Genomic DNA, 13,712 nt, shown 5'->3' on the forward strand with positions numbered 1-13,712 from the left:
AAATAACTGTCAACCGATTTTCCTAAGGCAGTTTGACTCTCGAAAAAACCGAAAAAAAATGTTGCTCACAAGTTCTCTCTCTTTTTTCGTTTTGCTTGTCGGTTTCGGTCCGACCATTCGGCTCAACCGAACAAAGCAATCAGTCTTTCAATAACCACTCGGTAAGAACCTTTTAACTTAACAGTCACCTAAAAGGGTTTCTATAAGACTACTGTTAAATAAAAGTCAGAAAAGTGGGTTTTCTCCAGAAAGAAAAAAGTATAGGCCTGCTGTGATTGAGCATGAATGTTACGTAGAAAATCCATATAATAAAGGCATCGAAATACACATATTTACAAAGATTTTTATTAAGAATTTAGTTTTACAATTAATAATGAATTCAAGTGTTCTTGACTAAGCGAAATACGCCTTTCACTTAAAATAAAGTGTAGGGCGGAGAAAGCTCTTTCCACGGATACTTGCGTGGCTGGAGTTGCAAGTACCACGTGTGCGAGATCTGCCAAAAAGGGGATCTAAATTTTAAATTGTTAAAAAATTTTAGAATATTTCCATTTAATGGTAAACGGCCATTCGCTACGTCGAAATTTTCAATTTCTGTATATAATTTGGACAGCTGGTAGTTGCTGGCTTTTCTTGGGCTTGGGACACCGTTTGAACTCCATCCAAATATGCCGCGAACAGGGACTTTTCCTTGGAGCTAGTTGTTGCGAACGATTCTTGATCTTCAGAGCGACCTGGCAATTCATCTCCAGTGTGCGATGTCAGATTCTATTAAAAAGAAGGAATTTAAAACAATATAATTATAAACACGATTTACGATATAGTTTAAGACAGACACAATATAATGTCTAAATCACACTAACTATAAACAAAGCACATAACAGTAATATAACAATATTAGTCGGGACTCTTCAAACCTACTGGCTGTTTTTGAGAAGTAGCTTACATGCTTGAGGTGGTAAATGCGGCATGCAATCTTTTTCAAAAGTTTTTTCGCCAACATTTCTTGAGGGACTGTCAACACCAAATTCATCCTTGGGTCCATATAAATGGCAGCCAACAAAACTTAATTTTCTAAGAACTTACCTTCCCTAATTTGAAGTTGATCTACTAGCATTGATGATAAGTCTTTTTTTGTTTTTTTCGCATTTCAATCTTAGTTCCATCCATAAAATGAAAAAATCGCTGTAGACCAATTGTTCCTCCTGCAATTTCAACGATGTCACAAATGCGGCCTTAAAGGTATCAACATAGAGCTCGACCCAGTCCCAATCGATGTTGATTCGAATTGTTGATGGCAATGATTTGTCAGACAGAAATTCTTTGAGGTCCAACAACATTTTCAACATGGTATATGTTGTATTCCACCGTGTCGTGACATCAAGCGTAGGAATGGATTTCTTGTGATCCATTATAATTCGTCTATATCGGGGGTGTCACAGAAAACAATTCCAACCGAATTTCCCCCGAATAGCAAATCTCGGTGTCACAGACGTCATTTTTGACGGTTTCTAAATCCCCCGTATTTTGCCGGACGTTTTGATAAAATTACCCAACTTACAAATGTTTCCCAAAAATATAACTTTATTTAAGACAACTCTAGTGAATTTTTATAACCTACTTCGGTTATATTTAAAAATATGCTTTTTATAAAACCTCTCGAAAAAATTAGCTAAAAAAATCCATCGGCAAACCGTCTACCTGACAGTGTTACCAATTAGCTAGAACTTTAAAATACCAAATTTGTCAAAATTTCGGAGTTAGTTATCGAAATGTTGTGTTAACGAATTATTTATTCAAAGGAACTTAAGAGGGGACATCTAGGTAGAATTTTTAAAAAATCGAAAATTTTTTTTTCGTTAAAAAAATTTATTAGGGTCTTAAAAATAACATACCAAAAAATAGAGTCCGTCAGAAGTGCCTAACTGTCAAAATTTTCCATTCTGCGGCGATGCCTCACAGGTATATCCCGGGCACCTTAAAACTTTAAACGCGTTTTTCTCGAAACTACTTTTTTTGAGGTGGCCGGACACATAACTCGAACAAATCGTAAACGATCGATCGATATTTTTGACAGTATATTCAAAATACCTATGTCTATCGACGGACGTAGGATTTTTTTTTTTTTTGCTTACTTTTTTTTATCAACAATTTTGTAACGTTTTCGATTTATTCGAAAAAAATTTTACTTTGTACTTCGGACCTAATATAATATAACGTAGTTTACAAATTTTCGATTTGCTTCTTCATTTGGCCAAAAAAAATCCAGAAAATCCGTTTTTTTTTTCCCCAGTTACCTAGATGTCCCCCCTTAAGGGGGATTCCCTAAACTGTTGAATTGCTGAATTGTTGAAAATTCAACAAAAAATTTCAGCAATTAAGGGAACGACCCAAAATGGTTCCTGTTGAATTTTCAAACAGCTGTTATTTGTTGAAAAATTTCACGGAACTTAAAGCATGTAAAATTTGATTTATTATTGCTAGTAACTGTTTAAAAGTGTTACCAAGGTAAAAAGAACAACAAATATGCTTTCTAAGTTGATTTTAAAATAAATAATGCGTACTGGTGATACTAAAATGTTACAGAGTTGCGACGACTTTTAAAAAAAGGTGACAACTCTGGCTTTTCAGCAATTCAACAAAATTTTCAGCAGCCCCAAGGCTGTTGAATTGCTGAAATTTCTTAAAGTTGACTTTGTATGGAACAGCTGATTAACAGCAGACCAAAATTCAACAATTCAGCAATTCAACAGTTTAGGGAATCCCCCTTTAGTATTGTAGTTAGAAATGAAACTTATTCCTGGTAAAAATTGCATGGTAAAAGAAGTTGTAGTTATTGAGAAATTAATAAAAACAGACCGCCTTTGCAAAAAGTCACATCACAGTCGTAAAAAAATGTGCTTTTTTTGACAGGTAAAACGCCGGTTGTGAAAAAGAAGAAGACATGTAAGTAAAAAAGTAGAAAATTTTTGTTTATTATTAATTTAAACTAATAAGCGTTGCTAATTTTCAGGGGTAAACATAGGTCACCAGCGCACAGTGGCGCCTTTTGACTTTTTTTTGGTAATAAATCATAACTTTTGAACCAGTGAAGATAATTGAATTTTGTAAACGGCAAATGATAGATAATTGATCCACCTTTCAAATTATTGCTTGAGACAGGGAGTGGGCGTGGCAGAGGCGTACTTACAAATCGGCAAAGTCAGAATTTAAAAACAAATCCATTTTTTTCCGACAAAAAAAAACTTTTTTTTAAAAAGTTTTTGTTTTTTTTAGTTTCTTTTTTCATGTTGTAATTTTTAAAACTTATTAAAAAAAAATAAATAAAAAATTGGAATTTTTAAAAAAAAATTTTTTTTTTTTTTAAATTACGTTTTGTTTAGTTTATTTTTTTATGTTTTAATTTTTAAAAACTAAAAAAACAAAAAAAAAAAAAATTAAATTAATTAAAAAAATTAAAGTTTTTTTTTTTAAATAAAAATTTTTATATTTCATGTTTTTTGAAATAATGGTCACAATTTGGTAAACTTGGTAAATCCAATAGACTTAACATTTCTGGACTATAATTACTAGATTCTAACTCTTTTCTTGACTTAACATGCCGCAATGAGGAAATTAGAGGATCAGAAGATGCAGCCAACATATTGAACAGATCCTCATTTTCCCTCATTCTTGATGTCTTAAATGTATTCAGCAATCTGTATTTTTTATAAAATTTGTTTAGCGATTCCTGCGCTTCTTCGCTTTGAAATATACTTGTATCCGGGTAAAAGGTCGACTCCGTGCCGCAGTAAAGATTTCCGTAATATCTCATACTTTTCTTTTGAAAGTTCTAAGTCCATAAATAAAGCCAATGCCTCTTCCAAGCCATACTTCTTAATAAGTCCATTCGGAGGCGTGGGAATGCTTTCCTTAATCCTTATAAGTCGAGGCGGACTTGCCTCAGCAACCGATTCTATAATCTGCGCTCTCACTTTTTCATTGTCCTTTTTATATTTTAAAGAAAGCGCTTCGGAAACATTTTCCGTGGTTAAATCATCAGTTGCATCTTTCAGTTTTCTTTTCCTTGTGCGTTCCTGACAATCCTCCATACTTTTAGATGGTCTTCCTCTTCCACGACCTGTTGATGTGGTGGGCTCTTCCTCGGCCGGTATATCCAGGATAGTTTCGTCATTGAGCCAGTCCTCGTATTTCATTGCAAACCTCCCTGCGTTGCGGCTGACATTCGTCCATTTCAATTTAATGCTTGCATATGTCAGATTAAGAGTGTGTAATATATTTTCGTTGCTCTGTTTTAGTTCTTCTATAACAGCTTCTTTGAACTCCGAATAGGTAGTTGTTGACCTAAACAGTTCATATAATTTTGAGTTGTTTAAAGCCATTTTTAACTAAAAAATAAGGAGAATACAAAGAACGTGTCTCGTCAACTTTCAGTCATAGACTAATCCAGGGATTAAGCCTACAATGCAATATATAGTGTGAGGTATTACCTGATAGGTACAAACAGGTAAAGAGTTTATCAAACGCCTTAAAAAGTGAAACGCCAACCTTAGGTAGAATTACGCAATTTAAGTATTTTGCAGGTGTTCAAATTAAATTCCAGCCTACCTGTAGGAGACTGCAAGCTTATATTTTTCTGTCAATGAATGCCTACCTGTATGCACCTGCTAAATCAGAGGACAGTTATATGTTGTTTTGATTCTACATACTACTATATGTACCTGTACATGTATACCTGCATAATTTACCTTTGCATACTACCTGAAGGTAACGCCTCGGTTTTTCAATATTTTTGATAACTAATTGCCAGGCAAAACATATAAAAATTGTAAAATAAAATCCCCATTTGACAATCAATAATAACATAAAAAACGTTTCCCATGAATAGAGATGGTCATTTCACAAGGTAGCGCCATATGCAATTTCTTGGACCATGACTTTTTTCCCTTTCTTGGCTCTTAAAACCGCGGACGCAGGCGGACGCAGCTACAACTTTCGTAATATCAAGAAGAAAGTCCAAATAACGTTTTACGGAAGTATAAAAAAATAGTATTAAATAGTTTTTTTTTATTTTCCATCAAAGTTGAAAAATATGGAAAAAATGGACGTTTCGCAAATAACTCATAACTAAGAGATGCGCATGGCAAACTGCAATATGTTTTACTTTTTTTACTCTTAACTAACACACCAATCCGTGGAAAAAAGAAGCAAAGCGATTCGATACCTAGTTTTTAAGAAAAACCCCCCGGAAGTGCGAAAAATTACCTAAAAACGGTGTGTTTTTTTTAAGTGAAAAATTGTTCAACTTTGAAAATTCATATCTTTTACAAAAATTTTTTGATTTGAAAAAGGGTTACATATTTGTAATAGTGGATCAATTACCTGTCGATTGGTATGGGTCACAACTTTCTAGGACAAAGTCGAAAAAGTGATTTATTGCACGTTTTTTGGCCCAAGGCGCCACTGTGCAGCGCAAGACACCATATTCTTCGGATTCATTCGCGATAATATCGACATTGCCGCATTCTTGTGACCACTGCTTGATAGGACCTGGCCAATGAGTTAAATCCCCATGGACTACCATGTAAAACCGCTCGCAGTTTATGCCTTCGCAAGTACTCTAGAGCAGACGGCATTTTGGTTCGCTTTTAAAATTCTTGCCAACTTAAGCCTAGTACTCAGTACGACGAAAACTGCTAGCTAAGCATAGGAGTAAGCGAGAGGCAAATAGGTAGCTAAAGCCCTTAGCCGGGGACTTTTTCCCACCTCGGTACTCAGTTGAGCTAAGAAAATAGTAAGAAAATACCACTAAAATACTAGATTTAGCGAATGAATTCTGATGAAAGCCTAGTACTCAGTTCGGCTAAGAGTTTCACTAGTCGAAAAATATTAATCATTTAGTGTGACCGAAGTTTTCTGAGTTCATCCGCAATGCATGTAGCATGGTCTTACTCTCAGCAAACAAATCAACTGGCGCCAATTTTAAAATATTACAATACGTTGAGCCGACCTGGGTTGCAAGCTTTAAATTCCCAGTTGGAATGGCGATATGTATTACAGCAACTCCTACAGGCAGTTTTCCATTGGTTTTTGTGGTTTTCCTTCCATTTATACATTGTTATTGGCAAACCGCTTCTGCACAAACACAGCCAAAGATCAAATTTTTTATTCTTTGAGCCGCGGCTAAAGGCGTTCATCGGAATTCATCCGCTAAATCTAGTATTTTTTTGGTATTTCCTTACCATTTCCTTAGCTCAACTGAGTACCGCGGTGAAAAAAGTCCCCGGCTAAAGGCTTTAGCTACCTATTTGCCTCTCGCTTACTCCTATGCTTAGCTAGCAGTTTTCGTCGTACTGAGTACTAGGCTGAACGCCTTTAGCCGCGGCCCAAAGAATAAAAAATTTGATCTTTGGCTGTGTTTGTGCAGAAGCGGTGTGCCAATAACAATTTATACTTGGAAGGAAAACCAGAAAAACCAATGGCCAATGCCTGTAGGAGCTGCTGCAATACATATCGCCATTCCAACAGCGAATTGAGAGCTTGCGACCCAGGTCGGCTCAACGTATTGTAATATTTTAAAATTGGCGCTAGTTGATTTGTTTGTTGAGAGTAAGACCATGCTACATGCATTGCGGTTGATCTCCGAAAACTTCGGTCTCACTAAAAGATTAATATTTTTCGACTAGTAAAACTCTTAGCTGAACTGAGTACTAGGCTTTAGAAATGAAAATAAACCAACGCAGCCGCGGCAAACCGCTGTTCAGGGCTGCAATATTCAGCCTGGCGAGTATTTCAAATTTTTAATTATACCCGTTACTCGTAGAGTAAAAGGGTATATTGTATTCGTGCAAAAGTATGTAACAGCTAGAAGGAAGCGTTTCCGACCCCATAAAGTATATATATTAGGGCGGGTCGATTTGTATGGGGCCGAAAAAAGTGATGAATCGTATAGGGGGAACGTAATCTTTAAAGGATTCTAAGCCATATTGGCGAACATACTTATGGTCTAAAATGACGTTTGACCTCCTCCAAACGCGAATGAAAAATACAGTTTTTTTTAAGGAAAATATCATAGTAGTCAGCTCAGATGTATTACTAAATTTGAAATAAAAATTTTACATTGATATTCAGTAATATATCTGTGCTGACTGCTATGATATTTTTCTCAAAAAAACAGTATTTTTCATTCGCGTTGGGGGGGGGGGGGTCAAACGTCATTTTAGACCATAAGTATGTTCGCCAATATGGCTTAGAATCCTTTAAAGATTACATTCCCCCTATACGATTTTTGGGGTCCCAAATCGACCCACCCTAATATATATTCTTGATCAGGGTCACTAGCCGAGTCGATCTAGCCATGTCCGTCTGTCTGTCCGTCCGTATGAACGCTGAGATATCGGAAACTACAAAAGCTAGAAGGTTGAGATTGCCCACATATATTCTTCCTATTGTATTCGAGCAAAAGTATGTAACAGCTAGAAGGAGGCGTTTCCGACCATATAAAAAAAAGCTGGTCACTCTAATTTGGAATATGTTAATGCAAAATGTAAATTATCTGAAATGGGGCGCGCGAAAAACATACAAGAAGGTGTACAATATGCGCTTTAAACATATATTCTTTTTGTAATTTCGCAAGAAAAGCATAAATTAAGTTTAAAACTTATTCGAAAATAGTCCAAATAAGTCAAAAAAAATTCGATAATTATCGAATATCAAATAAAAACACCTCTTAACGAGGTAAAAAACTAGTGACGATCGCACCTTCAACATACAAAAGTTCTGATATCAACATTTGTGACGAAAAATTATTAAATAGACTTTCTAATATTTTCTCATTCGGCCCGTCCTAGCAAACTATTCCAGCCTTTTTCCCTTTACAGGCATTTTCTATTGCAGCGTGCAGAATGAGAAAATATAAGAAAGTCAATTTTTCACTTAAAAAAACACACCGTTTTTAGGTAATTTTTCGCACTTCCGGGGGGTTTTTCTTAAAAACTAGGCATCGAATCGCTTTGCTTCCTTTTTCCACGGATTGGTATGTTAGTTAAGAGTAAAAAAAAGTAAAACATATTGCAGTTTGCCATCCGCATCTCTTAGTTATGCGTTATTTGCGAAACGTCCATTTTTTCCATATTTTTGACTTTGATGGAAAATAAAAAAAAACTACTTAATACTATTTTTTTATACTTCCGCAAAACGTTATTTGGACTTTCTTCTTGATATTACGAAAGTTGTAGCTGCGTCCGCCTGCGTCCGCAGTTTTAAGAGCCAAAAAAGGGAAAAAAGTCATGGTCCCAGAAATTGCATATGGCGCAACCTTGTGAAAGATTTGTCCAAAACATGGTTTTAAAGTCCTGAAAATTTTATATGATGTTCAACAGCTCGATATAAGAAATTTTAGTTCTACCACTTTTGGAAAAACTCGCTAGTTTAGCGGGAAAACAGCTATAAATAGTTAAAATACGGAAGGCCGTAACTTCTAAACTACAGAAGCAACAGACTTGTGCTGTATCTCGTTTGAAAGGTTTTTAAAAAAGCTAGTAGTTTGTGTAAATGTAATATTGAAAAAGATATGCACAAAACAATTTTTTTTAAAATTTTTTTGTTTAGCTTTTTTTATTTTTCTCAAAAACGGCTCAAACGATTTTCTTGAAAACTTTAAACTGTATAGCCCTTGAGATTCCTTAAATTTTGGTATATGGCATGTTACTGTAAAAAATCAAAAACGAAAATAGCCACTTTTGCCAGCTCAAAACAACTTACGCTGCCTAAGCATTGAATTTAGTATGTGCGAATCCAAACTGTATTCTAGGGTCATGGAATCACAACCTTGTCACAGAGTTAGAATCTAGTAATTATAGTCCAGAAATGTTAAGTCTATTGGATTTACCAAGTTTACCAAATTGTGACCATTATTTCAAAAAACATGAAATATAAAAATTTTTATTTTTAAAAAATAATTTCAACTTTTTTTTGTTTTGTTTTTATAGTTTTTAAATATTAAAACATAAAAAAATAAACTAAACAAAACAACATTTAAAAAAAAAATTTTTTTTTGTTTTAATTTTTAAAAATTACAACATAAAAAAAGAAACTAAAAAAACCAAAAACTTTTAAAAACAAATTTTTTTTTGTCGGAAAAAAATGGATTTGTTTTTAAAATCTGACTTTGCCGATTTGTAAGTACGCCTCTGCCACGCCCACTCCCTGTCTCAAGCAATAATAAAGGTGGATCAATTATCTATCATTTGCCGTTTACATCATTCAATTATCTTCACTGGTTCAAAAGTTATGATTTATTACCCAAAAAATGTCAAAAGGCGCCACTGTGGGTCATATCAAATATTCAAAACTTAAAAAACATGTTTTGGACAAACTGACAAGCTGACAAACAGAATTAAATTTTCATTTTGGGAAGAAGAAGAAAATCTTATTTTGGCTATAACTTTTGAACGGAGCGTCATTCGACGGGTATAAAACAATGCGAGGGGGCATTTATCCCCACCGGCCCCAACAGCTCCAAATTTCGAAATTTTCACTTTCACCGCTCTCTCTCCCAAGCCAATTGATTTTCTTAAAGTCTTGGTATGCAATCCTGTTAGTTTTCGCAATACCTTTCGATAGGTGTATCATTCATTATGATCGGACCATCACAGTAGATTTTCATTTCTTCGTGTATATATAGTAGTCGCCTTTGCACACTCTCCTGGTGCGCTTCGTCACTACATGGACTGCCGTCCATAGTGATTCGATATTTAGTGTATGCGTCCAGCCCTGGTCGTTTTTCGGTAAATTTTCCGAAAAAAAGGAAATCTCTCGAATTCCTGTGACACCATCGACGGTTTCTGTGACACCCCCGATTGTCTTTATTCTGAGCGCATTTATTTTGTACAAGGCATATATCTTGCATATAAAATATATAAAGCGCCAACAATAACTATAAAAAGATGTTCGAAATAAAAAAAAAGAAATAATAGAAAACTACAAGCAATCTTTTATAAATATGTATGTCCATATATTGATATATTGAATGTACATGCTATTTAATCAAATAATCTTATCTAATGTACAAAGAAAATAAATAAATAAATAAAAAAACATATATATAAAAAAATGAATAATACAGAGTGTATTAGAATCACTCTTGATAAGGAACCAAACTTTCAGAATAGGGTATTATCAATAATCGAAAAAGGAACTGAGGCACTACTAATAAATGAATTAGAATATGAGTACATGAATAGGTACAACTCAGGCGTTTCCCTATTGATACATTGCTCAAGTACACAGAAGGCGATAGTATTGAGCACCGACCCTAAAAATAAATCAGTTATTAACAATAACAAGATATTTGGAAGACATCTTTCATTGATGGTTTCAAGAATCTAGAAAATATTCCATTAAATAATGGAATGGGAAGAATTATTTTTTTTTTTTTTGTGTTTGTGTGTTTTTTGTTTTCTTTATTTTGCAATTGCAGAAAATTTCGAAACAATGGTTTGCTTGGATGCTTCACGCCTCAAAATTCATATCTTTTTTATGGGTTTTTTCGTTTTTAGTTACATAAATCCAGAGTTGTGCCCAATGAAATACTTTTGTAATGAATTGGTAATTTCATTATCATTAAAAAAAGTAATGCTAATGAAATCGGGTTTCATTATAATTCAAAAAAGTAATGCTTAATAATGAATTTCTTTTAAAAAAGTAATGCCAATGAAATTTGAATTCATTACTTTAAAAAAAGTAATACCAATGAAATATCATTGCATTACTTTTCAAAAGAATAATGCCAATGAAAAAATATTTCATTACATTTGAAAAATTCAATTCTAATGCTTATTTTTCAGTAAAAATAATAATGGTAATTGAACATTTTCTAAATAAATAGAAAATATCAGCCCTTTTTAAATGAACGTAGCTTTGTGACTTCTAAAAGGAAATAAAGTTGAAGCTATGCTTAATTTAATTTCGTTTATTGGGCCTTTTCAAGAATTCGCGCTTTTTGATATCCATCTCCAAATTGTCCCATAACAACATTGGATCACAATTTTTATAGCCAATCCTCTTCTGAAGAATCCGCTGTTTTCCGTTATCCACTTTAAAAGTTCACAATAAAACATAGGATCCAAACTTAAAATGACATCAATGGCCCATTCTCTTCTGAAGATTTCGCGGTTTTTCTATGTCCACCTCAAAAGTTCCCAATAAAACATAGGATCCAAACTTAAAATGACTTCAATGGCCAATCCTCTTCTGAAGAACTCGCGGTTTTTCCATGTCCACCTCAAAAGTTCCCAATAAAACAAACATGAAAAACTTAAAATGACATCAATGGCCCATCCTCTTCTGAAGAATTCGCGGTTTTTCCATGTCCACCTCAAAAGTGTCCCATTAAGTGAATAATTCGAATTGTGCTTATTTAGTTTCAATTATAATATAGTTTTTAATTATATTTTACTAAAATGTATTATTGGCTTTCAAAACAACTAATTTTTCGAAGTGCCCGTCGGATAAGTTCTGCCTTTTTTTGCCGTTCACCATCCCGGCGTAGCTAAAAAGTCGCTCTACGGGAGCTGACGATGGCAATGGTGTATTAAATTTGAAAAAGGTCGCCTTTATGACCGGATATCTGTTAAGGCATTCAATCTCCTCATCCATGTCGCTTAGATAGCGTCCGAGCTCCATCTTCACCAAACTTTCTTGCACAGTTAGATCTATAAAAATTAAAAAAATTATAATTGAATGCATTTTATAGAGTACAATTATGAGTTTTATTACCGTCAGTTACTCCACCAAAATCAAAAAAATTTAAAAGATGGCTTGTTGATGTGCTGCTGTGAATATTGTTTGAAAAAGATACAGCATGTTTTAAAAACATTGACTTGACTTTGTTCTCTGTCCAATCTGGAGCTGTTTGAGTCATCGCCGGCATAAAGTTAAGCTTTATAGCTGGACACGAAATCGCAGCAACAAAAGCATCGTGACACTTCGGAGCCATTTTGAAAAAATCATCAAACCGCTCCTCTAAAGCTTTAACTAAAGGTTTAATCTTTCCACTTGAAAAGTTTAACTCTTCCGAGGCGTCCATTTTATCCCATTTTACCTTTAGAGTTAGTAGAGTGGGTACGAAATAACCATATAGCATGTTTTTCTCGCTTTGAAGGAAATTTAACCCTGTCGCTAGCGGCTCCATAATTTTGCAGTATTCTTGCATATATTCCAGTTCGCTAGAAGTAATCTTGGTACCATTTACGATAGTAAAAAGTTCGTCCAAATGATCTTCAAATCGCAATAGCCCACATGTCAGCCGTTGTGCAAACGTATGTCACAGATTTTAATGTTTCAATAAGGTGCATCTTATAAAACTCAAACTTTTTATCTAAAAGCTTGGTCAATGTTTTTCGCCCCGGAACAACTAATACATTGTTTTTAAAAAGGGCACGAAAAGATGGATTATCAACAATGGACAAAGACGAGAATGTGTCGACAACAAATTTTAAAACTTTTTCGTCGAAGTCCGATTGTCTTAATCCACCTTTTCTTGCCCTTTTAGCCTGTTGCCTTTCGTGGAGGAACTCCTCGTACTGTGGACCGTGCTTGTCTTGAAGGTGACTAATAAAATTTGACGTCACTTTAGAAGATCCTCTATATTTTTTTTGGCAGCTTTGACATTCAGCCGAAACGTTAGCATCTCTTTCGCCTGAAACCTAATTGAAAATATATTAGACTTTCCTTAAAGTAAATCCTTCTACACCCATTTTCTCGTTCTTAAGTCGTATATGTTAACATGAAGACAAGAAAATGGCGAAAAGACTTTCAAAGGTTTTTAGCAATTTCATTTTACTTACGGATGTTATGATTTTAAAATATTTTCCATTTAAAATCAGGGGTAACTGTTCATTATTCCCATCAGCTGCTTCGATAACGCTAAGCGTTAAGCTTGTCCTAACCATAATATTATTATTTTACTATTTTTATTTTATTAAATATTAGTAGTTACTTACGAGAAGTTCGAAAGAGAAGACATTGATTGATTGCTGCTATCGTCGATAATCCCAAGTTCACTTATAAAATTCATTTTTACTTGTAATTATGCACTGACAGGTTCTTGTACTTGTTTTCACTCGGCAGTCAATAATATTGACTCAATATGACGGGGCTTTTACATTTTTAAATATATCATTCAGCCGAAGTCCCAAAAATAGGGTTTAAAAACTATATTATAATTGAAACTAAATAAGCACAATTCGAAATATTCACTTAATGGGACACTTTTGAGGTGGACATGGAAAAACCGCGAATTCTTCAGAAGAGGATGGGCCATTGATGTCATTTTAAGTTTTTCATGTTTGTTTTATTGGGAACTTTTGAGGTGGACATGGAAAAACCGCGAGTTCTTCAGAAGAGGTTTGGCCATTGAAGTCATTTTAAGTTTGGATCCTATGTTTTATTGGGAACTTTTGAGGTGGACATAGAAAAACCGCGAAATCTTCAGAAGAGGATGGGCCATTGATGTCATTTTAAGTTTGGATCCTATGTTTTATTGTGAACTTTTGAAGTGGATATCGGAAAACAGCGGATTCTTCAGAAGAGGATTGGCTATAAAAATTGTGATCCAATGTTGTTATGGGACAATGAGATGGACATAAAAAAGCGCGAATTCTTGAAAATTTAGAAAATGTTCAATTATCATTATTATTTTTACTGAAAAA

The 13,712-nt window shown here is 34.3% G+C and overlaps 1 protein-coding gene across 4 annotated transcripts in view; it reads right to left on the reverse strand.

The window, feature by feature from the left end:
* LOC138912833 (uncharacterized) overlaps window positions 1-13,712 on the reverse strand; it is a 216,800-nt gene that overhangs the window by 67,284 nt on the left and 135,804 nt on the right. For 3 of the 4 annotated variants that reach the window (XR_011418392.1, XR_011418395.1, XM_070214306.1), the window contains one exon: window positions 324-768. Coding sequence is in view for 1 of the 4 variants with exons in the window: in XM_070214306.1 (XP_070070407.1) it covers window positions 743-768 (26 nt within the window). In the remaining 3 variants the exon portion in view is untranslated. Of the gene's footprint in view, window positions 769-1,086; window positions 1,206-1,561; window positions 1,696-13,712 lie in introns of those variants that run through there. The other variant, XR_011418397.1, reaches the window with a different exon arrangement.

This window comes from Drosophila takahashii, chromosome 3L, assembly GCF_030179915.1.
Source record: "Drosophila takahashii strain IR98-3 E-12201 chromosome 3L, DtakHiC1v2, whole genome shotgun sequence".
NCBI classification, from domain to species: Eukaryota; Metazoa; Arthropoda; class Insecta; order Diptera; family Drosophilidae; genus Drosophila; species Drosophila takahashii.